This window comes from Muntiacus reevesi, chromosome 12 (assembly GCF_963930625.1).
Source record: "Muntiacus reevesi chromosome 12, mMunRee1.1, whole genome shotgun sequence".
Classification (NCBI taxonomy): domain Eukaryota; kingdom Metazoa; phylum Chordata; class Mammalia; order Artiodactyla; family Cervidae; genus Muntiacus; species Muntiacus reevesi.
In genome coordinates this window covers 73669464-73697171 of record NC_089260.1, presented here as the reverse complement: position 1 = coordinate 73697171, position 27708 = coordinate 73669464, and the positions used below count along the sequence as shown (strand labels likewise).

General features: G+C 51.6%; 1 protein-coding gene across 1 annotated transcript in view; it reads left to right on the top strand.

Moving 5' to 3' along the window:
- COL22A1 (collagen type XXII alpha 1 chain) overlaps positions 1-27708 on the top strand; it is a 221714-nt gene that overhangs the window by 57252 nt on the left and 136754 nt on the right. Inside the window, 7 exon segments of the mRNA XM_065902959.1 lie at positions 34-157; positions 4432-4707; positions 6415-6495; positions 7685-7801; positions 10240-10284; positions 12329-12391; positions 16655-16693. Of these exon segments, the coding sequence (XP_065759031.1) occupies positions 34-157; positions 4432-4707; positions 6415-6495; positions 7685-7801; positions 10240-10284; positions 12329-12391; positions 16655-16693 (745 nt within the window).

The window sequence follows — 27708 nt, the reverse complement described above, 5'->3', positions numbered from 1 at the left end:
GCTCTCAGCCTGGCGTCTCTTGTCTCCCTCCAGGGACGTGTTCCCGCAAGGCTTGCCCGATGAGTACGCCTTTGTCACTACCTTCCGGCTCAGGAAATCGTCCCGGAGAGAAGACTGGTATATCTGGCAGGTCATCGACCAGTACGGCATCCCGCAGGTGTGAGCCGCATGCCATGTCCCGGTGCGGGCTTCTGTCTCCTCCTCGTGGGCAGAGTAGTAGCCCCTGTGTTTTCTCCAGGGGTCCCTGTCTTGGGCCCTGAAAATGGAGAGTCCAGTGTATCCAGGCCCAGGGCACCTGCAGGGACCGGGAGACCCCCGGGGATCCCCTGGGGACTGAAGCCTCCTTTTTCCCCTGATGGCTAAGTGCCCAGCACCTTGGTGGGCTGAAGGCCTAGTTGCTTTCTCGGGGACCCTCAACCCAGCCAGGGAGGTGGCGGCCAGCACTGCTGTCCTATAGCACGTGTTGTTAGCAGCATGTTCATGATGTAGTGGAGGAAACCGGCTCAGAGTCGGCATGACTGGGGCTCAGGCCTTGTGTCTGGTCCTTTCTTGGTGTGGGCTCTGAGCCACATTGGCTTTCCAAGTCCTCATGTTCTTAGCTGGGACACAGAGCACCTCCCGTCAGTGGTTGGTGGAGGCATCGTGTGGAGTGATGTCTGTGAAGCATCTAAGATGCTGCCTGATGTGTAATAGAGTTTTTATGATCGTCCTTGGTTTGACCTTCAATGGAGCGCTACAGCCTGTCTTTGCCCACATTGGGTGCATTCTGATTCTCATCCCTGTGAAGCTGGGACAGTCCAGTGGCAGCAGGCAGCTAAATGAGGGCCCACCTCTCTCGAGATCCAGACCGTCAGCACGATGCGTTCATCTGAGATATAACTCCCAAACCCCTCGTTCTCAGAGCTCATGGACCAACAGTGTCTGTCATTCTCCCTTATCCCCTCTCGATGTACGAGCTGTATCGAGACATGACTCATCTTCATCTGGGAGACACTGATGTATTTTCATTTGGGGTTGAAACAAAACAAAAGCATGCTCAAGCCACAGGACCACAGCAGCCACTCTCATGTGCTGCTTGCTGAGAGGGGACTTGCTCCGTGGTGGTGAGGTCACATCCTGAGGCTGAAGCTGAGCCCTGACCTTGAGCACACATTGTACCCACACCCACACACAGTCAGTAGGAGCCCCGGCTTGTTCCGAGTGCTTCAGAGATCCTTCTGCAGTCCTCCTAACCGCCCTATGGAGACAGTGAAAGGGGAAGTTGCTCAGTCGTGCCTGACTCTTTGCGACCCCATGGGCTGTAGGCTCCTCTGTCAGTGGGATTCTCCAGGCAAGAATACTGGAGTAGGCTGCTGTTTCCTTCTCCAGGGGCTCTTCCTGGCCCAGGGATCAAACCCAGGTCTCCTGCATCACAGGCAGATTCTTTGTCATCTGAGCCATTGGGGGCGCCCCATGAGTAGACTCTGCTGTTTCCGTCTAACAGAGAAGAGGAGGCATCGCAGTGAGCTTAAGCATCTGCCTGGCATTCGTAGGTCGTGATGGGGGGAGGTGGATTGGAACCCAGGCCATTGATCTCCAAGTCTGTCTTTTGACCAGTGTGCCCCGCTGCCTCCGGTTCCCATCAGCTAGTCCTATGGAATGACACTGCTACAGCATCCCTGGTCAGACTGGGGTGCAGAGTGCAGTCAGGCTTGGCTGCCCGGCGGCCTGATCTCCTGAGCGCGGGAGGCTGGGCGGAGGAGGTGCGCGTCTGCTCCATAGGCTGTTTTTGCAGACAGCAGGCAGCGCGCCGTGACCCCTGTGCACCATCTGCAGACACGCACATCTCTGGCGCCGTGGGGTCCGGTGCTGTGGGCCTGGGCGCCTGCCATGGCATTCCTGTGGACGAGCTCTCTCTGCCCCCGCCGTCTGGGTCCTCTTCCTTCATGGCGTTTGCAGAGCTGTGTGCGCTTCCTCTGCCATGTCCACCCCCTCCTCTCCTGCTGCCAGAATGCGCCCCAGGCTGGAATCCTGCAGAGCCGTGCGCAGTCAGAACCTGCCTTTTCGGAGAGGCACCTGGCAGTCGCGTTCCGTCAAACAGGCCCCGGGATTGACCCTTCCCTGGAAATGTCACGATGGCCACCCCAAGCACACCCTGGGAAAATCCTGGCCAGACCCAGGAAAAGTGGGCAGAAGCCAAGTAGCAGGTGATCTCTGAGCAGAGTGTTGCGAGCAGCCTTCCTCTATGCTCTTGGACCTGTAGACCTGGAACTGGACCTAGCTATATTTACCTCTGTGACCCCACGTAGGATCACAGCCTCTCTTGACAGTTGGCATGTCATTGGGAGGAACTGAGGGGCACTCACTCATTCCAGGTCTGATGAAGGGCCAGGGAGGAGATTGGTCCTGGAGCAGGGGTGGGGGGCACAGTTGGAGATGAGGCTCCTGACTGGGTGGGCGGCCAGTGCAGGGGCCTGAGACCAGGCGCTGGGAGGTGGGCAGGTCTGGAACACGGAGCCTGGGAGACCGTTGTCCTCTTGGTGAAGGATGAGGTTGACTCAGACCAAGTAGTCATGGGGAACTGGGGAGAAATCGGATTCCGGGTATGTATTTTGAAAATAGAATGATCAGGGTTTGCTGATGGATCCGACCCATGGGCTGTCTTCCTGAGGCCTCCTGGCTGAGATTGGTAGACACAGGACTCGGGCCTGACAGGCCTTCCTATGCTCTGTTTTGTGCTGAGAGAAATAGAAACATTGGAGAAAAACTCATGGCCTTGTGAAGCTCCCCAAGTCCTTTGGGGTTCAGGGCTCAAACAGGTGAAAGCAATTTCAAGAACTAGCAGACCAGGTTTAATCACAAGTATTAGATTATATGTATGTGAAGTTTCAGGAGGAGGGCCTGGCAACACACTCAAGCATCTTGCCTGGAGAATCCCCATGGAGAGAGGAACCTGGCAGCTACAGTCCATGGAGTTGCAAAGAGTCAGACACAGCTCAGCGACTCAGCACAGCACATGAGGTTTCAGGTTATTAGTCAGGGGTTCATAGTTTTGTTCCTCACTGTCATTGTAACATACCACTAGACAGTGCAAAAAATAATAAATCTCAGGTCCCCCTTGGCTGGACTGAGCCCACGTGGAGCCCAGACAGAGAAACCCGAACACCTGGGTGGTGTCCTGAACACTGGCTGGTCTGCAGGCCAGTGGGCTCCTTCCTTTAACCTCAGTGCTCCCATTCGTTCATTCCCTTTCTGTTAAGTGCTACTGTGTGGTGTGTGTTGTCCTAGCTACTGGGGTTAAAGAGATGAGCCACAGAGACAGAGTGCCTGCTTAGAAAGATGGGGTCGGGCAGGCAAGAAACAGGTGGACAAAATAAGTGAATGAGATACTCTCATATACTGACCCAAAGTGCTATGAAAAAATAAACCGACATGCCTGAGGATGTGAGAGCACATGACCAGGTTAGAATCCAGTTATATGTGTGTCTCAGAGAAGGCTGCACTGCGGTGATGTCTTTGGACTTGCTTGATTTATTATAGCTGATATGTAGAACAGCACTTTACTTATAACAAGTACTGTAGATGTTTTACATGTCTGTAAACTCATTTAATCTCTGTAACAACTCTATGAAGTCAGCAGTATCATTGGTGCTGTTTTACAAATGAAGAAATGTCACAGAGAGGTTGAATAACTTGTGTACATAAATACATAGATGTGGCTCAGCAGTAAAGAATCTGCCTGCAATGCAGGGGACACATAAGATGTGAGTTTGATCCCCGGGGAAGATCCCCTGGAGGAGGGCACAGCGACCCACTCCAGTGTTCTTGCCTGGAGAATCCCATGGACACGAGGTCACACAGCTTAAAAGTGACTTGCCAGTTTGGATCTAGGAGGAAAGTAACTTTCCTCCAGAGTTTTCTGGGCATTTTGCAAAAGGCTAGGGGGTAATCCAGTGAACAAGATGGGCAAGTTCCCTGCATTCTGCTGGGGCCTCAGTTTCATCTCAAGGTGAGAGAGAGAGCAGGTTAGTAGACGGCTCTCAGACTGGCACCTGGCATCTGGAAACAGTCTTGTTCTCTGGGCTTTTAAAAGACTGAAACCCCTCAGGGTTTCTGGTCGGTCTCACAACTCAAGCCCCATCCACACTTGCGGGTTCACAAATGTGCTCTTACGGGCATGGCCCCTCTGGGCATTTGAGACTTTGACCCCTGGATTAACGTGTGAGCTCAAGTCTTCCACTACAAGGTTGAGAACAGCGTACGAGGTAGATGTCAGTCATAGCATCACAGTGAGGGGGACCCCAAGGCTTAGGGATGGGAAGCGATGTGCCTGAGGCTGACCGGCTAGGGAGGGTCACGGCCGGGGTCTGACTCTGCGACCCCCCATCCCCACTGTCCTCTCCCGCCTCGGGCCCAGGCAGCTCACAGGGCCCCTGGTGCTCTCCTCCCCAGGTGTCCATCCGGCTGGACGGCGAGAACAAGGCCTTGGAGTACAACGCTGTGGGCGCCATGAAGGACGCCGTCAGGGTGGTCTTCCGGGGCCCCCGGGTCCATGACCTCTTCGACCGGGACTGGCACAAGGTGGCCCTGAGCGTGCAGGCCCAGCACGTCTCCCTGTACGTGGACTGTGCGCTGGTGCAGACGCTGCCCCTCGAGGAGCGGGAAAACATCGACATCCAGGGCAAGACGGTGATCGGCAAGCGCCTCTATGACAGCGTGCCCATCGACGTGAGTTCCGGGGTCGCGGGGTCACCGGGGAGGGGCCTCAGGAGCCGGGTGCCCCCACGCCCGCCTGTGTCACTTATCAAGTCATCACCGTGGACTGTCTTAGGAGCGACGACCCCGACTCAGCACACTGCTGTGTCCCTTCGTTCATCCACTCGTTCAGTGACCTAGCCACTTATTCATTTATCATGAATACTGAGCACCTACTGTGTGCCGGACACTGTGCTCTGCGCTGGGGACGTGGGTCATATATCTCCATATCACACTCACACTCGTCAAGCAGAGTTGTGTCCGACTCTGTGTGACCTCATGGACTGTGGCCCACCAAGCTCCTCTGTCCATGGGATTCTCCAGGCTAGGATACTGGAGTGGGTCGCCATGCCCTCCTGGGGATCTTCCCAACCCAGGGGTCGAATCCGCATCTTCTGTGTCCCCTGCATTGCAGGCAGATTCTTTACTGCTGAACCACATCGACGTATATGTGGAGGCAAAATCAGTGGGTAGGTAGAGTTATATAGTTTCCTTTACATTTAAATAGATTCTTTTCCCTTCTCTGGTTGTCGGAAATTAGGAAAATATAGGCAAGTATGTGGGAAATAAGTGAAAAGCATCCTTAGTCCGCCAGCCTGGAATGTTAACTAGGAATGATTCAGTAGCTGGAAAGAGCAGTCCTTCCATCTTCATCCCATCATTCTTTTTTCTTTGTCTTCCCTCCTCCTTGTCTCTCTTCTCCTCTTTCCTCTAATGTATTTTCTCCTCTAGAGGTGCATTCTGACACCTACACACACAGATACACACACTTACGCACTATCTTCAAACTGAAGTCATTCTAGCCTTCTGACTGGAAGGATCTACCCCCGCTTGCCAAAATGTAAACGAATCACGATTTGCAATAGCTAGCTCTTCCCTAAGCTGTTTCTTTTTTTTTTCCCATGTATTTGCATTTCTGTGATTGAATGTAGTGTTGTTGGATGTGTGCTGTATATTTTGAAATGTATGTAATAATGTACAGCATGTATAGTCACATACTGACTTTTTCCTTTCAAAATTATGTGCCTAAACTTTTATTCCTTTTAGCTGCTTCATAATACTTTATTTTAGTGTATGTTTTGCTTATTTGTTCTCCTGTTGGTGGGTATTTAGGTTGCCTTGATGTTTTACCATCATAACCAACAGGTCTTGGGTTTGAATATGCTGGTGTCTCTCCAGGTGCTTTCATGGAGAAAATGGGGTAATAGAGCCCTTTATATTAAGGGTGCAGTGGTATTTAAGACAGTGATAGAAGCAGATTTGTGATATGAAAAAAGTTCAGTTAAGACACCCTGTGGAGATGCTGAAGAGTTGAAAAGAGGAACACGCTGAACCTTTGGAGACTGTTGGTGACCGCCTCACAGCCCAGCCTGTAGTGACCTCAGCGGCAGTGAGCGGGGAGCGGAGGGGCGTGCGAGGGGGCCTGACACATGGAAAATAGGAGACTCTGCTCCTAGCCTGTGCTCACTCGCTCTTTGCGGGGCTTGCACTTTTGGAAGGACGGGATGTCAGTAGATGACACCTTGGCTCCCTCTGACATTCAGCTGGGGGTCAGACTACCATGCAGGACCCCAAGGAGGAAGTGGGCCGGATCCCTGAGCGGGCTCTGCCTGATACCAGGGGGGAGTCTGGGTTCCGAGCCCCCCAAAACTCATCCTCTGACCTCGCTTCCCCTCCCAGTTTGACCTCCAGCGGGTCGTGATTTACTGTGACTCCCGACACGCGGAACTGGAGACCTGCTGTGACATCCCCTCGGGTCCGGTGAGCAGACACTCTACCTGGCGGGGTTGGGGGGGGGTGGGCCCTTGACTTCCTCCCCGCGGCCCCCTGAGGAGGGGATGTCCAGGGCCTGGGAGCAGAATCAGGACACCCGCCATCAGAGTGCGGCCTGGGAGGGAGCCCGCTGGTCATCACCGGGGCTCCAGTTCTGGGTCTGGTGGGGCGTGGGTTAGGGATGCAGGTCCCTCTGGCCTCAGTCAGCAGCCACGGGGGCTCAGCTCTGGGTAGTGAGGGGCAGAGGTTGGTGCCTGTCCCCAGGAGAGAATGGCCTCGGTACTGCTGGTGCTCAGGGCTCTTTAGCAAGACTGGGGAGGCAGCTTGGGGTCAGGAACAGAGGGCTGGACCAGACTGCCTGGTGTGCCTGGACCCTCTGTGCAGTTCTGCCTGTCCTGGGACCTCCCCACCTCCGTCTCCACCCAGGTGCCTCCTCTGCACTCTCTTTACTGAGGACCCATCCCAAGGATGCTTCAGCAATCCTGCCTTCCAGGGCTGAAGGCTAAACCCCCGCATTGTGCTTGGCTGGCCCAGGTCCTGAGTACGGTGAGCGCCCGGTCAATGTCCCGTCTCAGGAGGACCGTCGGGCACGGGCGCCCAGAGGTGGCCCTTGTCAGAGGTGGGGCTGCAGAGTCAGATGAGCCCGGCTGTTGAGAGAGGAGAGGAAGGAAGGGGAGGAAGACAGATTAAATCAGCAGAGAATGAAGGGAAAGAAGGAGGGAGGCAGGGGAGGGGAAGGGAAAGAGGAAAGAAGGGAGGGAAAGGAGGGAAATAAGTCATTATCTGGTACTTGCGGGGCTCCTGGTGTCCAGACTCTGAGCTCGATACTTCAGTTCAGTCCCACCAAACCCTTCTCACCGCATTATGATGGAAACGCCCTTGTCCCTATTTTGCAGAGGTTAACACTGAGGCTCAGAGGTGTTAAGGAGTTCCCGCAGGCTGCTGAGAGGCCAGTGGAGGAGCCTAGACCCGTTGGCTCATCTGACTCCAGATGAGCCTGGCTCCATGCCCATCTGACTCTGAGGTCTCGGGGTGCCAGGACCTACCGTCAGATACTTGCCCGTCCTGCTCAGGCTCTGGCCTCCTCAGGGTTCCCTGCTCCCCCTTGTCTGGACAGGGAGGCACTCCAGGCTGCTGGACGAGAAGCCAGGTTCTGACCACTGTGCTCTCCTCCCAGTGTCAGGTGACCGTGCTGACGGAACCCTCCCCCCTGCCCCAGCCGCCGCCCACCTCCGGCAGTGAGCAGATCGGGTTTTTGAAGACCATCAACTGCTCCTGCCCACCTGGAGAAAAGGTACACAGTCCACCGTCAGCCGCAGGCTTGGGGCCCCAGAGCTCAGTGGGCCCAGAGCTCACAGCACTAGCAGTGGAGGTGGGAATTTCCCATCATGCACGTGGGCTGCCAGGGCAGAATGACCCTGGGCTCCAGGTAACTCTTGGGTCTGGGGACGATTCTTGCTCCTGGGACTTCTTCTGGATCTCTGTGGGCTTTGGGAGGGGGGTCCCTCAGACCCCACTGGGGTGAACATTTTCCTGATAATGATGTCCTCTCAAAGTTTCTCTGCCTCCTGGTGTCCTCGTCACCCCTGTGCAACTAAACAGCCGGATTTGCTTTGAGAATGTGTCAGCAGGGCAGCGGCAGAGGGTTCAGGTGGCTCTGTGGGGTCCACCCGCATCTCTCTGTGCTCCGTTGGCCATACTGTGCAATCTAAATGCATATAGGAAGAGTTTAGCACCTCTTCTTTTAAAACCCAGTGTGTTTCTGACTACCACACCACCTCCCGTTTGTCTAGATAAAATGTCTTCTTGGACGCCTGGGGCCTTCATCTGTTGTTTTTCTGTAGGCCAGCAGCCTTCTTAATAAGAAAAAAATTTCCACTGTTGGAGCAGAACAAACAAATAACACCAGAATGACAAATTGGAGTTGGTCTCCACGAGGCTCTGCTCGACAGGTGGCCCCAGGGCCCTCCATCTCCTGTGTTCGGCATATCCATCGTTCTGTCTACCCCTCCCAGCTTGGGGCCGGCATGCGGCGGGTCCCCCCCGACTTTGCAGGGGTCTTGGGAGACAGGCCAGCATACAGAGTGGTGACTGAGGTTACTTGGAGAGAACACACTGCAGGAATTTCCCAACAGTTCTGTTTCAGTAAACCTGCCTGTTGTGGCAGCCTCTCCTCCCTACCATCCCTCTCCTCTGTTCTCCCTCACTCTCTCTTCTTTCCTCCCAGAGGGCCCCTCAGTCAGGTGGGGTGGTCAGACCGTGGCCCTGCCTGTTGGGAGGCCTCGAGGAGCCAGCCCAGTCATGCTGCAAGCTGAAGCTTTTCTGGGGAGTCGGTGAAGTGGGGCACCTCTGGCCTGGTACTGGGTTCTGATTGGGAGAAGCCGGGGAAGGAGTCAGAGTGTGTGCCCCCAGGGTGCCGGGCAGGGCTCCTCCTCCTCCAGGCGCCCTGGGCGCGCACTCAGGGCTTCAGGCCTCTGACTAAGACCTGCTGATCAGGTTCCCACCCGTCAATGTCATAACAAAAGCAGCCATCCAAACCCATTTAAATCTTAGCAGTCTTTGTTTTCCGTTAAAAATCCCTAAGAGAAGGGTGACTGCAGCAGTGCGAGGTTTGGCCCAGCTGCACTGTGCCAGGGAGGGCGGCCAGTGGGGCTCTGCCCAGTTCAGGGTTTCCCCGAGCCCTGCCCTGGCGAGGACCCCTGCGGGGAAGTCTGGGGTCAAGCAGGCTTCCGTCCTCTCTTCCCACCCACCTTCCCTGTCCCCAGCTCACAGACACCCGCTGGGTGGCCACTGACCTCGGCTTGGCCTCCGATCCCCTCCCCCGGCTGTCCTCCTCTGCGCGGTGCCTGGTGGCTCCCAGTTGCCCTTCTTGCCTTATTTCACTCCACGTTCCCCTCCCAGTTTCCAGGCAGGCAGGAGCGTCCTGTTCCGTGGAGGGGTCGTGATCCTCCTTGCCTTCTGGAGTGTGCATGTGTAGGTTCTTCTGCTTAGAACACCTTTTCCCCTTCCCTCCTTTTTATCTGGCTAATGCCTGTTCTTCTTTCAAGACTTCCGCAGAGAATCCTTTTCTCCTCACACTGTTGTCTGATTTTCCTCCTTCTTTCCTCCTGGCTCCCCTTCCCTGCTCCTCCTTTCCCCTCCTTTCGACTCCCTCCCTCCTTCTATCCTTCCTTTCTTCTTTCACATCCATCTGTTCAGTAATTATTCATTCAATACCTGCTATTTGTGTGATGCTATGACCCTTTTCTCACCCTCTTGTTCCATCTACCGTGGTAGTTATCACACTGGATGAAGACTGTCTGATTGTCTCTACTTTCATAAGCTCATAAATTCCAGATGGCAAAGACTGAAGCACTGTTTGTCTATGTTTTCAGCCACTGTATTAAATCACTATTGAGTTGATGGGAAGGTGGGATCTAGGCAGGGTATGAAGCAACGGATGGAATGGGTTATTGGGTGATGCTCCCCGGAGTTTGAGGTTGGCGTCTGTCGACTGATGGTTGGCCTCCCCACCAGGAGCTGTATTTGGAGGCCAGGTCCCAGCTCCCCATGCAGGTTGGCAGTTCAGGATCAGGAGCTCTCAGCTGCCATGAATTCTGCAGCTTACTGATCAGCACGTGGCTTGCTAAGAGACTAGCTTACGAGCCTGCGCCTGGGATCGCCCGCCAGTGAAGAGAGAAGGGGGAGATTAAGACAGAGCCTTACTTGTTTCTTTTGTCCTTCTTCCTTTAGGGTGAGAAAGGCTTCGATGGCCCCGTTGGACTCCCCGGCCCAAAGGTCAGTACTGGAACCACAGACGAGTCCTTTGAGCCTGAGGATGTTTTGATTTGCTCTCTTTGTAAGAAAGGAAAAAAAAAAAACAAAACCAAAACAGTGGTGTGTTAGTTTACTGTCCTGTGGGGTTTTTCTTCTGAGCTTGTTGAGATGGAAGAATAGAGCAAGTGCCATGAAGTTCGGAACCTTTGAGTCTCTTCACAGCTCAGAAGGTCCATTTCTCAGCTCGACAGTGTGAGCTGGAAGGAGGTGGAACGCGCACGCCCAGGCTCAGATCTTGTTTGTTCCAGCAGCCTCAGTTCTCTGTGGTCAGCTAGCCCTTCATCCATCCTTTCAGGCCTCTGTATTCCAGAAACTTTGGGGGTTGGGCTGTAAACAGTCTGTTTTGCACCTGCGATCTATCTGTTTAAATGGGTTGGAATTATTTCTGTGCACGTTTTCCAAGCTCACCAATGCTCAAAGCCAGGTCTTTCCCCGGGGGCTCCCCTTTCCTCATTCAGGGAGCAGCCTTTTCTCTCTCTACCACTGCCCAGGTTTGCAGCATTTATGGGGCAGGACGGGGCTGTCATCTCCCATCATGATTTTGGTCTCAGAAAGCTGAGACCCAGGAAGATGTGGATTGCCCCTGGGGGTGGGTCACACAGAGGCTGAGGGCAGAGGTCAGCGTGGCCCAGTGGCCATCACCTGGTCTGATGTCAGAAAGAGGGGCTGAATGTAAGGATGGAGACACAGGGATGCCTCTCTTCCCTCCTCCCTACCTCATTCTCCCCTCCCCCTTTCCTTCCCTCTCCCCCTCCCTCACCTGCATGGATGATGGTCAAGTTCAGTGATCCGCTGTGGAGTGCCTGCTAAGGTCCCTTTTTGTCTTTTCCCTTCTTCCTTCCTCTGTGTGTATCTCCTTCATCTCTGCTCCTCTCACCCTGCTCCCCTCTGCCCCCAGTCTGCTAGGATGGAGAGGACACACACAGACACATATGGGCGTGCACACGTGTGCACACACAGACACACACACACACAGATGTGCACACATGTGCACACACACACAGGCATGCACACATATACTCACACAGTCACACACACACACTCAAGCAGCTCGGGGATCCAAGGGTGCCCCATGTTCTCTGCAAAGAGGAGAGCTGGGGTTTCTGCTTGGGCACCCCCAGGCTGTAACCTCGACTCCTCGGCTGGCTGGCAGGTGAAAGAAGGGAGAAGAGCCATCTGGGGCCGTGAGAGCCTCTAAGTAGACAATGTTTTGTCTGAAGCAGTGACTGTTCACAGAGCGACCATGCAGGGGCTCTGGTGGAACAGATCCGGGGTGTGCGGGTGGCAGAGCCTGCCCCCTGGCCCTGGGAGAGGAGGCAAGGTGACAAGGATTCCCAGGAGAGAAGAGGCCCCGCCACCTGTGGGGGAGCCTGGCTGTCCCGTGGCTGGTCAGCCGTCCTGGCCCTTCATCCGTGTCCCAGCCCGTCCATGGGTAGGAGGCTGTGTAAACACTTGTGAGTCCCTTGGCTCCGTTTACCTAGAGGTCACTCAGGTCATGTCCACAGGCATGGCCTGGTGGACCCGGGTGCCCAGGCCCTCTCTGGATGCGAGGATGTACCTGTGGGTGACAGGGAGCCGGGTCCCCAGGACTCGGAGGCAGGAGGAAGAGGCAGGGCAGGGCGATGGGAGAGTGGGTGGGGGTGCAGGACCAGGGGGGGCCCTGAAGCTGCCTGGGGGCTCCAGGATTCCTGGGGCCCCCGCCCGAGCTGGGTCTGGTAGGATGCGTGGAAGCTCCCATTCCCACTCCCAGCGACCAGCGTGCGAGGCTTTCACCCACCCGCTGTCTCAAGCTGCCCTGGGCTCCTGGAATTAGGAGGTTGGGGAAGTCATTCAGATGCTTTTCTCCTCTCCGGAAGTGGGAGGCCTGGCCTCACGGTGCAGTTGGCAGTGACGAAACCAGTCGCTTCTGGGAAATGGGGGCAAGGTGGGCCGTGGGCGGCCAGTGTCGGGGAGCCTGACCGACCGGGGACCTGACCTGGCGTTGTATCTGGTTTCCGCCCCTCAGGGAGACATGGGAGCCACTGGGCCGGTGGGAGCTCCTGGACCCAAGGGAGAGAAAGGAGACACGGTGAGTGGAGGCCTGTCCACCACGGCTAGGGAGGGGGACCCCTCTCCACGGGCATGGGGGGCCTCCCGGCCGCTGTGGCCTCATCCCGCACCACCCCACTCCCAACCCCCGGAGTCCTGTGCTCCAGATGGGAGCTGCATCTCCTAGCAGCAACGGCACAGATTCAGAGTAGGTGGGCCCCAGCCATTGGCCTTGGCTCCAGGCTTCATTAGCTGCGTGACTGTGAGATTGGTCTCTTAATCTCTGAAAATCTCATTTACTCCACTAGCAATGTAAAGAAAGTAACAACTTTTGTCTATAAAATGCCTGGGCCGTGGTAGGTGGCCAGTGAATGAGAGCGAGTATAGCCAGTTCCTTTTAGGTTCTGTGCTCAAGGGCTTCCCTGAGACAAGACAGGCAAGGCAGAGTCACTCTCCTAGACGAGGTAGCTTGGCAGATACCACTGCTCACGTCATCATCTGAGAGCTTGTAATTGTAACTGTACCGCCTGCCCTTCATCAGCAGTCAACCATACTCCAATAAAAATTTAAAACAAGTGTTTCCAAGGAGTAGGGAGGGAACCCACATGCAGTGGAGTATACAGTGGATTTACAGTGTTATGTTGGTTTCTGCTGTACAGTGCAGTGACTCAGCCATACATACCCCTTCGTTTTTGGATTCCCTTCCTATTTAGGTGGCCACAGAGCATTGATTAGGGTTCATTGTGCGGTACTGTTAGGTTCTCACTGGTTATCTATTTTAGACATAGTATCAATAGCGTCTATATGCCAATCTCAACCTCCCAACTCATCCCACCCCAGAACATGGTCCCATCACCTCTCTGATATGAAGGATACAGGGTTTTCAGACTTGTATGATATGCTTGTTATCACGGAGCCTGCATGTGTCAGAGGTGAGATTTGAACCTGTTTTAACCTGAGTCTTGCGCTCACCTGCTGAGCTACACCTTTCACCCGCACCGTGAATACCTGTCTCCTGTAGAGGTGGGGAGCACCTGATCTGTGCAAATCAGCACGGAGGTAGGAAGACCTGCTGATTGAACAGTGTATGCTGTGTACCCAGTTCTGTCTACCTGAGTCTGTTTGACCGTATTCCTTCTCACTTAACCTTCAGCTCAATGTTATGAGGTGGGGGCTAGTGAAACACCCATCTCACTCCCTCACGGGGAAAAAAGCAGGTGGCCAGAAACAGCCAGCGAGAGGTCTCAGATGTCAGATTTAACACACAAAGCCTGCAAAGTAGCCATTAAATTATATCCAAAGAACTAAAGGAAACCATTCTGAAGGAAATGGAGGGGAGTGTTGTGACAATATCTCATCGAATACAGAATATAAAGAAGTATAACAGATTTGAACTGGATGAAGAAAGAGCCAGAATTCTTGAAAATAAATCAGGGGAGATTACTTAAACGGAAGATCAGAGAGAAAAAATAATGAATAGAAATGAAGAGCCTCAGAGAAATGTGGGGGCCCGTGAAGTCAATCAGAGGGCGCATAATACGGTAACCAGGAGAGGAGCATAAAAAGTAATCAGAGAAATCTTGTCTACAGACATCCCAAGCTTGATGAAGCATGGTCATCTACACACTCAGAAAGCCTCAGTGACTCCAGTCAAGAAAGGCAAAAGGAGATCCACCCTTAGAAACGTCATAGTGTCAATTTGTTGTTCAGTCACTAAGTCGTGTCCAGCTCTTTGCAACCCCATGGACTGCAGCACGCCAGGCCTCCCTGTCCTTCACCGTCTCTCAGAGTTTGCTCAGACTCATGTCCATCGAGTTGGTGATGCCATCCAACCGTCTCACCCTCTGTCGTCCCCTTCTCCTCCTGCCCTCAATCCTTCCCAGCTCAGGGTCTTTTTCAGTGAGTCAGCGCTTCACATCAGGTAGCCAAAGTATTGGAGCTTCAACTTCAGCATCAGTCGTTCAATGAATATTCAGTGTTGATTTCCTTCAGGATTGACTGCTTTGATCTTGAAGTCCAAGGGACTCTCAAGAGTCTACTCAAGAACCATAATTCAAAAGCATCAGTTATTCAGTGCTCAGCCCTCTTTATGGTCCAACTCTCACATCCATACATGACTACTGGAAAAACCATAGCTTTGACTATAAGGACCTTTGTTGGCAAAGTGATGTCTCTGCTTTTTAATATGCTGTCTAGGAGTCTTCCAAGGAGCAAGCATCTTTCAATTTGATGACTGCAGTCACCATCTGCAGTGATTTTGGAGCCCAAGAAAATAATATCAATAAAAAATGCTGGAAGACAAAACAAAAAATGGGAAAGCAGCAGAAGAAAAATGACTCATGATGTGGAAGCAGACCCCAATAACAGCATCAGCTGACTCATCCCCAGAAATAATTGAGGCGGAATGTAGGTGGATGACAACTTCAAAGCAATAATTATAACAATGTATCACTGGGTGCTTAATAAATATTTCTAAGACAGTAGCTCAAAAAGGGGGCAGATGGAATAGGTCACATAGGAGTATATTTCTCAGTCTCACTGGAAGTAAGTTAGTATAAGTCTGAGGTTGACCTTGAAAAGTTAAGACATATACAGTAAACTTCAAACAACCTCCAAGAAAAAGAATTTAAAAGTATATAGTGAAAATAGCCTTAAAGAGGTTAAAATATTGCACTAAAAACGTATTCATGTAGTAAAGGAAAGAGTAATAAAGAAGGAAAAAAGGAACAAAGTTAGGAAACATAGAAAATGGAAAAGTTAGATGGCATATGTAAATATACCTATATCAGAAACAGCATTGCCTGTAAATGGATTATACAAACTAATTTAAAAAGCAGAGATTTTCAGACTGGACATAAAAGCAAGATCCAGCTGTGTTGTGTCTAGAGGAGACATACTTTACATTCAAATATATAAATAGGCTGAAAATGAAAATGTGGCCAGTATACATTCTACAAATTGAAAACATTAAAGCTTGGAGTGACTACAGCCATACCAGAGAAAGTAGGCATTAAAAAGTTAATGGAAACAAAGGGGAGCATTTCATCATGATAAAGATGTTGATCCTTCAAAAATATGCAACAATTACCAACACGTGTGCACCTAAGAACAGAACCCCTAAATACGTGAAGTAGATACTGAGAATTGAAATGAGAGATAAATAATTCATCACCAAGGATTAGAGATGTCAGTGCTCCACTTGCAGTAACAGGTGCTCAACAAGGAATGTGGAGAAGTTGGAGCCCGCATATATGCTGCGACTGCTTTGAAAAACCATTTGGTACTCCTTAAAGGGTTAAACACAGAATTACTAACAGAATAAGACCCAGCAGTTCCACTCCTAGGTATATAGCCAAGAGAAATGAAAACACGTGTTTGTATGAAAATTTGTCCATGGATTTTCATAGCGGCATTATTCATCATAACCAAAAGCAGAAACAACCCAAATGTTCATCACCTGATGAACAGATAAATAAAATATGTCTTAGCCATGTAGTGACATTTTGTTCTGCAATAGAATGAGGTTTGATACAGGCCATAAGGAGAGTGAACCTTGAAAACACTTTGCTAAGAGAACACTGGCTAGGAAACCAGTCATAAAAGCCCACATATTGTATGATTCCATTTATATAAAATGTCTAGAATAGGCAAACCTACAGAGACAGAAAACAGAATGATTGCTGGCCAGAGCAGAGGGTGGGGAAAGGGGAGCGACGACTGTGGATATGGGGTTCTTAGGAGGGGTGATGAAACGTTCTAAAATTGATTGTGGTTGTGTTGCACAACTCTGTAAATGTACTAAATGGAATTGGAAATAAGTGAATTATATGCTGTGTAGAGTATATCTTGGGCTTCCCTGGTGGCTCAGTGGTAAAGAATCTGCCTGCTAGTGCAGGAAACTCAGGTTCGATCTCTGGGTTGGGAAGATCCCCCTGGATAAGGAAATGGCAACCCACTCCAGTATTCTTGCATGGAGAATCCCATGGACAGAGGAACCTTGTGGGTTATAGTCCATGGGGGTCACAAAGAGTCAGGCGTGACTTAGCGACTAAACAACAGATTATATCTTAAAAGAGCTGATGTGGAAAAAAGAATACTACCATCATATTGAGTCATCAGGAAAATGAAATAAAACTCATGAGAATCAACACTCAGTGAATGATAGACGACTTTCAGAGGTTCCTTGGCAGAGCTTATGAGAAAGCAGCCAACTGTTTCGAATCCCAGGCACACTCGCCATGTGTGATGCCATGCTGTGGAGATGCTCTGTAGCAAACCTCTGTCTTCTGCTTTCCTCCTCCAGGGCAGAGGACCTTTTGTGCAAGGAGAAAAGGGCGAAAAGGTAAGCACCTCCCCATTGTCTCACTCCTCCAGGGGCCTTGGAGGTGGCCCGGACTAGGATGAGGGCCTTGGGTTCAGGAGAGTTGTATGTGCCCTGATACTGCTGGTAAGAATTGGGTGGGAGGGAAGCGGTCTTCTTGCTGAATGCCTCAGTGTGAAGTGCGAGGAGGGAAAGGCTTGTCTAGGTTGTGGATACTCCACAGTGCTTAAGAGCACAGGTGCTTCACGGGGCTCCTGGGAAGTGGGATACGGAGCTGCAGGTGTGGTTTGAGGACCAGCACGCTGGGCATTCAGTATCAAAACCTGGCCAGTCTTGTTTGCAGTGATGGGAAGGACGGTCTGTGCGTGATCAGACATGCTGAGGAAGTTCGAATAGCAGGTACCAGTAGTAGGGGGGAGACCAGAGGAGCTTGGGTAATTGCCAGGAGATTGTTGCAGAAGCACAGAAGGGAGGTGAGGAGGGTCAGAGGGCAGGCGGCAGCAGCAGGACTGGACAGATGGAGGGATGGAGGCTTGTGACGTGCTCCCCAGATATGAATGTTGCACCTTCTCTAACCTTCATCCATTGTGGTGATGATGCATACACTCGACAGATCCTGGGAAAGAGGGGGATGCTTTCTTAAAGTGCCCGCCTAGAAGAAGCAATAAAACAGTCCCTAAAAATGCCATCTTCTACTCATGCCAGTGATCAAAGCTGCATCTCCCGTTTCTCAGGAGAGCAGCTGCAAGACTTTGCAACATACATTCATGTTGATCGTTTTGTCAGAGTCTGGGAACTTGCAGACTCAGGATGCAGAGCACTGGACTCTGGGGGGCTCACATCAACCTCTTGCATGGGGTTGATGATGTAAAGCAGGTGCTGCTCTGTCAAGTTACTATGGAAACAGAGCTCTCACATGCCCAGCCCATTTTCTCTGTAGAGTACCTTTCATTTAGTTCATTCAGGTCTAGAGATTTACTCTCAGGAGATAAATTGAGGTTGTGCACAAGTACACAGCCACACGTTTCCTTCAGCGAAATCTATAAGCTGGTCTGGAAACAGCTATTGCTCTGTCGACAGCTACGACACTGTAGAATGAGGGGTCGTCATGCAGCTCCGTAACACAATGGAACAGCTCCGTAATGCAATAACACTTAGGGACACGTAGTCACATTTAGAAGGATAATTAATGACCCAGAAAATGAAGATATTTTGTTAATTTTTAAAACACTTTGCAAAATATCTACGCAGTGTGACCCACACATTGTGTGTATGCATGTGCGTGTGTGGAAAAGAGATTAATTCTGGAAGCAAATTCTCATTGTTAACCTCTGGTTGTCTGTGGGTGGCCAGGCTGTGAGGGTCTTTATTTTGTCTGTTATATTCCTTTGTGTCTTCATTGGTTCCAAATGAACTTCTCTTTGTTTACCTGTATTAAAAGCACAGGCACACGCACATATGCATGGTAACTACCGCACAAGAATACAAAGCCCTTGGAGAGACAGCGTGACCAGACGGCATAACGCGAGCTTTGCACCCATAGACCTGGGCGGCCGGTGCTGCTCTCAGCTCTGCTGTCAGAGTCTCTGTCTCCTGATGCCTGAAGCAGGGCCGATGGACCTCCTTTCACGGCTCCTGTGTAGGCTCAAAGCATCACACATGGAACTTGGTTTGATAGTTGCCAGCATGCTGGTTCCTGAGGGCCCAGGGCCAGAGCACAGGGTATTAACAGGACACCCAGGTGCTCCTCGGGCTCAGGATTGGGGCTACCAGAGCCCTCTTGAAGTCAGGGCGCTCAGCCCGAGTCCTGGTCCAGCCTGAGTTCTGAGTGACATGCGGTCCATCTCATGTGTTGGTGTTGCCAGGAGAAACTGACAGGCGCCCCTTCTCCTGGGAGAAGCAGCTGCATCTCTGCCCTTCCGTTCTGGTTGCGCTCAGGTCAGGCTGCCTCCTCCCGATGCCCAGAGGCGCCTCCCTGGTGCCCTGGGGTCCAGGCTGCGGCACTACCCTCAGACCTGAGGGTCAGCTGCCGGGTCAGAGGCCCCGAGGGGGCACCTCCTCACACACGTGGCACTGGCAGGAGGGACTCTGGCATGCCTGGCTCTGTCCTCAGATGACATTCTCTTGCAGTTGGGCATTTTTAGTAAAGTCTGAGTTTAGATTCTGCCATATATGAGCTGTGCGATTTGGGGTGAGTCACCTCCATCTCTGGGTCCCTGCTTCCTCATCAGTGGAAACGAGAGAGTGGGTGTGATGATGCATAAAGGCCCTTGCAGGTGGCTGTTCTGAGGCTTGGTCATCAGCCCACCCTCAGCCCGAGGCCCTGGGCCACCTTCCGTAACTTGGAGCCTCTGCTTCTCCTACAAGGATGCAGGAGGCCAGGGTGAGTCAAGGGGATGATTGAATCCACGGCAGGGAGAAGGCCACTGGTGACTCACGCACTTGGAAAGAGTTTCACAGACTGGCTTTTTTGCTTGAATATTCTCTCGAAAGCAGTTGCAGAATACCAAACAGATTGGATGGACAGGAGCCTGATGTGTCTGGAAATCATATTGCTCTGAATTGTGCTGTTTTTTTTTTTTAAATTTTTGGTGACGCAGTTAACCAGTGTGACAATGTGCATGAGCCTCTGTGAAGGCCGCGCACGCTGTAAGCTGTATCCCATGCTGTATGTGTCAGCGTTCACACCATGCTTCAGGGAAAGCAGTCCCTGCCCTTTTCACAGATGAGAGAACTAGCTTAGGGGTCAAGTGACCTGCCCAAGGTCACTGCTAGTGAGATGGCTAGAAAACACAATCCCTGATGGTTACTAAAGTGAAGGGAAGCTGGGAGGCTGATTGAGTGCCCTTTATCCTATAGCTGAGCGAACTGAGACTCAGAGAAGATGAGTGACTGGCCCAGGGTCACACAGCTGAAGCACTGCCCCTTGACTTGGCCCCTTGACTCTCCCAGCCCAAGACTGGGGTGTGGTGCTCTGTTCCTGGGCTGCTTCTGCCCTTCGTTTTGGAAATTAACATCCTCTCTGGTTCCTGTTCTACCCCATATTTGCCCCGGGGTTCTGCTCCCTCAGTGTTTCAATATGTACGAAGTCAGGCTCAGGGAAGGGAGAAAGGCTTGTAGGGGCTGCCTGTGCCTCAGGCACTGGGGACATGGAGAGAGAAAAAGGGCCTTGAGCCCTCCTTCACAGTGTCTGGGAGACATCTGCGACTAAATCCGTGCTTGTCTAAGGAGTGAAGGGGTGGTTGGAGTGCGGACCTCCATCATCCAGGACCAGGGGCCCGTAGAGGGGTCCCAGACTGCGGTCAGAAGGACTCAGCTTCAAATCCATGTTGATTGTGTGTCTCCCCTTGGGCTATTTTGAGCCTCACTTTCCTTTTCTGTACAAGATAGGAAAGGAAATAATAGTTCTACCATGAGAGGTTGCTCAGAGGATTCATCCACTGCCCTTTGCCCTCCTAATGGATGACACTACTGTTCTTGTTAACCCATCATCGTTGGCAGTTCTGTCTTCGTGATGATGGTGATGTGGTGATGGTGATGATGGTGATGTGATGATGGTGATGGTGATGATGGTGATGTGATGATGGTGATGATGGTGATGTGATGGTGATGATGGTGATGTGATGCTGATGATGGTGATGATGGTGGTGGTGATAATGGTGATAATGGTGAAATGATGGTCGTGGTGATGATGGTGATGTGATGATGATGATGGTAATGTGATGGTGATGATGGTGATGTGATGGTGATGTGATGGTGGTGATATGATGGTGGTGATGATAATGGTGATATGATGGTGGTGGTGATGGTGGTGATGTGATGGTGGTGATGATGGTGATGTGATGGTGATGTGATGGTGGTGGTGATGATGGTGATGATGGTGGTGATGATGGTGATGGTGATAATGGTGATATGATGGTGGTGGTGATGGTGGTGATGTGATGGTGATGATGGTGATAGTGGTGGTGATGATGGTGATGGTGATGATAGTGATGTGATGGTGGTGATGAAGATGATGGTCATGATGATGGTGACAGTGATGACAGGGATGATGGTGACGATGGTGATGGTTATGGTGATGATGGTGATGATGGTGATGATGCTGAGAGGCTAGAGCCACTGCTCTGGGCTGGTTTGGGCCAGTTTGGGGAGAGTCAGGGGGAGCAGGGAGGGGCAATGACTTCTATGTGCCCTTGGTCCTTCCATGTTGACAAAATAAATGAATAAGCGTGACGAGGATGTTGGTGTGAGGTTTCCTCCGGCTGGGCACAGTGGCTTTTTTCCTTGGAGATCCCACGGAGAGAGAAAGATTTAGAAAGAAAAAAACAAGGCCAAACTGCATGGCGTCCAGTGAGCCTCCTTTCTCATTCTGAGGGTCCTCCTGCTGTGGGGACTAGCGCCTTCAGGGGAGGAAACTCGGGAGAGGCTGCATTGCGCTCGCTTCCTGGACCCACAGCGCCCTCTGGTGTCTGGAAGTCAGGGTGTCGATCCAGTTTTCCTCTGCATGGCTTTGTTCCGTTTTGGGGAGCTGTCTGCCCTTTCGGGGTGCCCTGCTTTCGCCTGGAAATCTGGCACACGGGGAAATAAGGGTAAAGGGAGCCTTTGTTTTGTGCTTAAATGTGGGCTCAGGTGTTGGAAAGAAAGCAGGTCTGGGGAGTTGGGCAGACCTGGTTTGGACCAGTTCTGCAGCGGCTGTGTGACTTTTAGGTGGTATCTCTCTGAGCCTCAGTCTCATCATCTGTAAAGTGGGGCGATTGATGCCCATCCCTTAGGGCTGTGTTATAAGAGGTTGGCACTGCCCGTGACAGTACCTGCCTTAGTCCCTTAGGTAGGTGCATGTAAAAACCTGTCTTTTATTAGTCTTCCTTTCATTTGTCTGCTAGAAACTATTGCTCAGGTCCATAAAAGAGTGACAAGTGCTTCTTCAGGGCCCTCTGGCAGAGAACTGCCCAGATCTGGTGCTGGGAAGACCCGCCCCCACACACCCCGTTTCCCTAGAGTGGAGAGTAACCAAGGACAAGGTGGGGAGCAGGCTTCACAGCCCCGCTCAGGAGCCTGGATCACAACTTTTAGATGGTGAGGGCCCTTGGGAAACACGGGATGGAATCAGGGCGAAGTGTCTCCAAGCCATGCTTGGGTCAGCAACTCTGTACTCAGCATGTGGTAGATGGGGTTAAAAAAAAAAAAATCCAAATAACCCAAAAGCCCTTTCTTCAGCAATTTCACAGGAATCCTGTCTGGCAATAAATAAAACTTTGTATGGATTTTGTGCTTGGATTTCACAGTGCGGTGCCCCAGAAAAAAAATAATGCGAGCAAGTAGAAGAAACTCAGCTGAGTTTTATTGGGCTGGTTGGCTCGGTAGCAGATAGAATTTTCAGTTCAGTTCATTCGTTCAGTTGTGTCCGACTCTTTGTGGCCCCATGGACTTCTGCACGCCAGGCTTCCCTGTCCGTCACCAACTCCCACAGTTTGCTCAAACTCATGTCCATTGAGTCAGTGATGCCATCCAGCCATCTCATTCTCTGTCGTCCCCTTCTCTCCCTGCCTTCAGTCTTTCCCAGCATCAGGGTCTTTCCCAGTGAGTCAGCTCTTCCCATCAGGGGGCCAAAGGATTGGAGGGCAGTGAGCTCAGGTGGAGGGGATCACCTTCTTTCTTTCTTGTGGAAAAGGCCGCCGAGTCTTAGGTAAATGCTCTTACACAGTGACATTTTCATTGTAGAAGGTGCAGAAAGAGGGCAAAGTAGTCTATAATGAGCTCTGGTTTGTTCAGAAGTGTAAGAGTTACCCACTCTAGGGCCAGGCACTGGCAGGAGGGTGGGGGAAGGATGGCACAGTGAGGGGCATGAGCTTTAGAGCAGGATTAACCCGCCCTCCACACCTGAGAGTCAGGGTGGGTGGAGGAGCCAGGGTGGGATCGGCGTGGGTGACAGAGAGAGAGAGAATCACTGTGGCCCCTGCAGAGCTCGCAGGGCAGAGCCAGTGGTGCGTGGCAGTGTGGCTACCCACAGTCCTGATTAGCCCGCAGTCTGAGCTGGCTGGGAGCTCTTCCTGTGAGCATCACAGGGGTGCCTGGGGCCCTACTCCAGGGGAGGGTCAGACCAGCTGTCACAGTGACAGTTCTCTCATCTCAACACGACAGACCCACCTCCTGCCATCACAATGTGAAAGACCCAGCCTCTCCCACCGGCTCTGGTTCTTTGTTTGGTGTCTTTCAAAGGCAGGCGGTCTTTGAAATTGTGAGATGAGAGGATTTTGCAGAGGTGGAGATGGACTACCCAGGTGGGTGGGAGTGGAGCAAGCAGGCTCTGCTACTTGATGGATTTTCTTCCCGGCACCTCCTTTCAGAGCTAGTGACCAAGACGGGTCCTGGGAAGGTCTCAGCTGTCTCTACATATCATGGGGGCCTGGTGTAGGTGAGACGTGGGCCCTTGCAAGGGATGATGGATCCACTTTTATGTCACAGATTCTGTCTGAGAGGATGGCCTTGGGGCGTTAGCACTGGCAGCCAAGGTGAATTCAGTGGCCAGCGCTTGGTGGTTTTTGTCTGGAATTGTCTCAGAGAGATGCCTTGTGGTGGAAAGTATCATGATGTCAGCCTTTTATTGACCACTTTTCATCTGCCTGCTGTTCAGTTTATGAGTATCAGCCTCTGCCACTCCTTGAAGGAGTCTGGGGCATGCCTGAGGGCACAGAGCAGTGGGCGAGGGTGGCTGGGGCCGTGTCTGACCCTACATGCCCCACTGTTAACACCACACTGGCCAGTGCCAGTTCCCTGCCCTCCCCTAGAGAGATGCCTTTATCTGGGATCTCTTGACCCTCAAAACCCATGTCCCTTGTGGGGAGGAACTTATTTTAGACAATGACTACACTATAGAGCCTCTGAACCATAAACTATAAATTATATATGTGTTTATATGTGTGAAACTTCTAAGATGTATTTATACCCTTTGCCTCTAGCTCTGGGTCTCATCCACTTTGTTCATGACTGGCTTAATCAGCACCCCCATCTCCTATTCTTAGCTTGTGCCTTAATATGCATTATTCATGGTTATCGAGCTGGATAACTGTGGTCGAGTGTCTTCTATTTTTATCATAATTAAAGGATTTAGGGGGAAATAAGTTTAGCTGCCTATGTGCCCTCAAATAGCCTTGTAGGTTGAGGCAGATTGCTGGGAGTTGGATAAATAAAGGTGGCGCAGACCCTGTCCGTGGTGCTGAAGGACACACTGGGGAAGTTTTGAATTCACGGGTTCTCACAGCCCCAGGCAGAGCCGAAATAGGAAAGTGCACTTTTTCCAGCTCCGTCTGACACTCAGGCTCTTGCCAAGTCTCATGGCCCAGTCACAGGGCCAAGGGCTTCATACAGGAGGGTGAGAGCATTTATTGGAAGGGTAAGTGCTGGACTGGGAGGGCAGTGGAAGCCAAGGGCGCAGACCCTGGACGCCAGCTGGCTGGACTCAGATCCCAGCTTAGCCACTTAGCAGCTGTGTAACCCTGGTGAAGTCAGTTACTCAACACCTGCAGCCCTTGCTTTCCCCTATCTATAAACTGGCGACTATAATTCTACTGGCCTCGGCGGGTTACAGCAAGGACGAAGTGAGCTAGTGAAAATAAATGACTTCTATTGGTAAGAAGTACTCATAAATGTTAAGTATAATTACTGTTACGCCAGTGTAGTTTTTCACTTTTTACACCGAATGACATCTGCGTCCCCTGCAGCAATGAGGTCTTATCCCGAGGGGTGGCCGACAGCTGGGAAATGTCCCTGCCTCCTCCCGCCCCGCCCCCACCCCAGGAGGACTCGTGCAACTTCCAGAGCCTCGGGAGGCCTGGAGGGTGTTGTTAGAAAGCGTGTCCCAGGTGGGCTGACGTAGAGGGTAAGGTGTCTTTCCCTTTCTTCACTTCATCCAAAACAGCTTGCAGAGCATCTGGGAATAACAGCAATCCCAGGTACTCACAAGTGTCTTCCAGGACTGAGGCGCAAGCTACTTAGTTTTGGGGTAGATACTGTCCTTGTTTTCAGGCCTCTTCACCGTATGACCAGGTGTGAGTGACTCTGTCTCCATGTGGCCAAGCCACGGATTGTGCTCATGTACTCAGACACCGCGGAGAAGTGGTTCCCAAACTTGAGCAAGCACCCGAACCACATGGAGGGCTTGTTGAGCCAACTGGCCCGGCCCCGCTCCCAGCCTGTCTGATCCCGTGGCCCTGGGGTGAGGCCAGAGAACCCGCCTGTCTAACCAGGCCCAGGGGTGCTGCTGGACCAGAGCCGCGCTCGGAGGACCACTGCGCAGAGGACCCTCGGTTCCACCCGCAGGACCCGCTCCGGCTCAGCCGGGGGTGAAGAGGGAGCCCAACGGGGCATCTCCACAGCGAAGCAGTGCTTTTGTCAGGATTTAGGGGGCAGGCTCTGATATTTAAGTAATAGAACAGGGGACATTTCTGTTTTCTTTTTGTATTTTGCCCAATGAAGTCACCATATGATCCTTGGAGCTCTGGTTCTGTAAGTGGGCCTGGGTGGGTAATTTCCTTCCAGAACGTTATGCGCTGGGGCTTCCGGTGAGATCATCCAGGCAGTGTGTGTGTGCAGGGGCTGAGGTCAGAGCGTTGACTTGGAATCAGGGCCCAGATTTTGAGTCACAGCTGCCAGTGTGAACCGAGGGGAAGCCCTTCGTCCAGAGCCCTGGCTGTCGTCTGTAATGGGTTTCATGTGCATTATTGACGGTCATCCTTTTGTTTGTTTTTTCACCCAGGTTTTAGTAATTCTATTCCATAATAACTCTGACATATCATGAAGATGAAGCAGAATGTATTTTCTTTTTATAATTTATTTTTTGTTGATGTATAGTTTATTTGCAATGTTGTGCTAATTTCTTCTGTATACCAAAGTGACTCAGTGTGTGTGTATATATATATCTTGAGTATATATATATATTATTTTTTTTTTCATGGTTTGTCCCAGGATACTGGCTATAGTTCCCTATGCTGGTCAGTAGGACCTTGTTGCGCATACCTTCTCTGTGTGACACCTTGCCTCTACTAACCCCAGACTCCCACTCCATCTCTCCCCTTTGGCCGCCAGGAGTCTGTCCTGCATGTCTGTGAGTCTGTTCCATAGATAGGTCCATTTGTGTCATATGTTAGGTTCCACATGTAAATGATAAATATGGCATTTGCCTCTCTCTAACTTCACTTCGTATGATAATCTCTACTGGCATCCATGTTGTTGCAAATAGCATTATTTTGTTATTTTTTAGGGCTGAGTAGTATTCCACTGTGTATCCGTATAAAGTCATCTTAAGCTGAGTGATTTCTTTCTCACACGTGAAGAGTGGAGGTTCCAGATAGTTTATTCCAGATAACAGAACCTGATGCTCCTTTCAGATTTCCCTGTATTCAAATCATTTTCCAAAGCATCGTCTCATGGCATCTTTCCAGGCACTCTGGGCCAGAGGTGCTGTTCCTCCTTGGATCCCCCTGCTCACAGGTGATGAAACTGAGGCCCAGGTGGGGAAGTCGTTGTTTCTGCTCAGCTGATGCTCAGCAGAGGTGTCACCTGAACCCAGACCCTCCCCCCAGCCTGGTCCTCTCCTCTCCTCCCCTGTGTCTCATCTTCATCTTTCTCTCTCTCTCCTTCCTCCCTTCCCTGCCTTCCTTCCCTCCCTCTATCCCCTTTCTTTTTTTCGTACTTTACCGTGGATCCTGAGCTACACATACTCCCTTTTAAGGAGCCCTCTGCGCCTGACTTTTCCAGTCCAGGTCAGCCTCCAGTCTGTTTCCCACTCCTCTCATTGACCTGCCTTATGGACTTGAGAAAGTGTTCTTAGTTCTCCACAGAATATAAACAACTGACACTTCAATAATATTTTGTAGTCTGCAGTTACATTCACGCTTGTTTTCTCATCTCAAGCGGCATGACCCTCTATCTTACAAATGATGGCGCCAAGGCTCCAGGAGGCAGTGTGACTTTGCTGGTGGCATGTCAGGGGGCGGCCTAGGGTGGGAACTTCTCTCTTCACAGCATCCGCAGGCAGCGGAGTTCAAGAGAAGGACTTTGGAAGCTGTGTTGTGAGAGCATGGTGGTGGTGTGTGATGCTAAGATTATGTGACACTAGAATATGAAATATCTGGGCCAGGTCGACTTTTTCTTGGGCACCCAGCCTCCCGGGGCAGGAACCCATTTAATGAAATACCTGGACCTCATGATGACTTGAAAGTGGAAGTTTCTCAGTATGTGTCTTATTTCCAGTGCTGGCTTGGGTCTCCCAACCATGGTTCAAATAAAATAATAATAATAAAAAAAAAATGTTGGCTTCTTAGACAAAGAAAATATTCATTCATCTCTAAAGAGGTTGACTTTCTTAGACTGCAGGGGTAGCCCAGCCCTGAAAACAAAGCAGAAGGGACTGGTTCTAGGATGCGTGCTTGTTCAGTTGTGTCCAACAAGACTGTAGCCCACCAGGCTCCTCTGTCTGTGGGACTGCCCCAGCAAGAATACTGGAGTGGGTAGCCATTCCCTTCTCCAGCGGATCTTCTTTACCCAGGGGTCGAACCCGCATCTCCTGCATTGCGGGCAGATTCTTTACCACCAAACCACTGGGAAACCCTGGCTCTAAAGCCAGTTTGCCGAGCTGTTCCCATCCATGGGAAGCACAGATCCTGCAGCGAGGTTCATGGCACCTACTCACCAGCGGAGACTGAGACTCCGAGCGTTGCGCTGACTTGGCCTAGTCTATCAGTACTGAGTGACGGAGCAGGATTTGAAGCTGCAGCTTACTGGCTCTTGAAACCATTGTTTTCCTGCAACTGGCTACAGTTCAACTTGGCCCTGGGGTTTCATACCCCCAGGGCTAATTCTGAAGTAGGAGGGTCTCCCCTTGCACGCCCACGGGGCTTGGGAAGGGATGGATGCACAGCCAACTCCTGTGGGGCTCTGGGCCCGGTGGGCCCTGTTCACTCGGATGTGACTGAGTCCCGATTCCCAGCTCGTGGTGCTCCGGTCCTGTGATGAGACAGACTCACCCAGAAACCTGG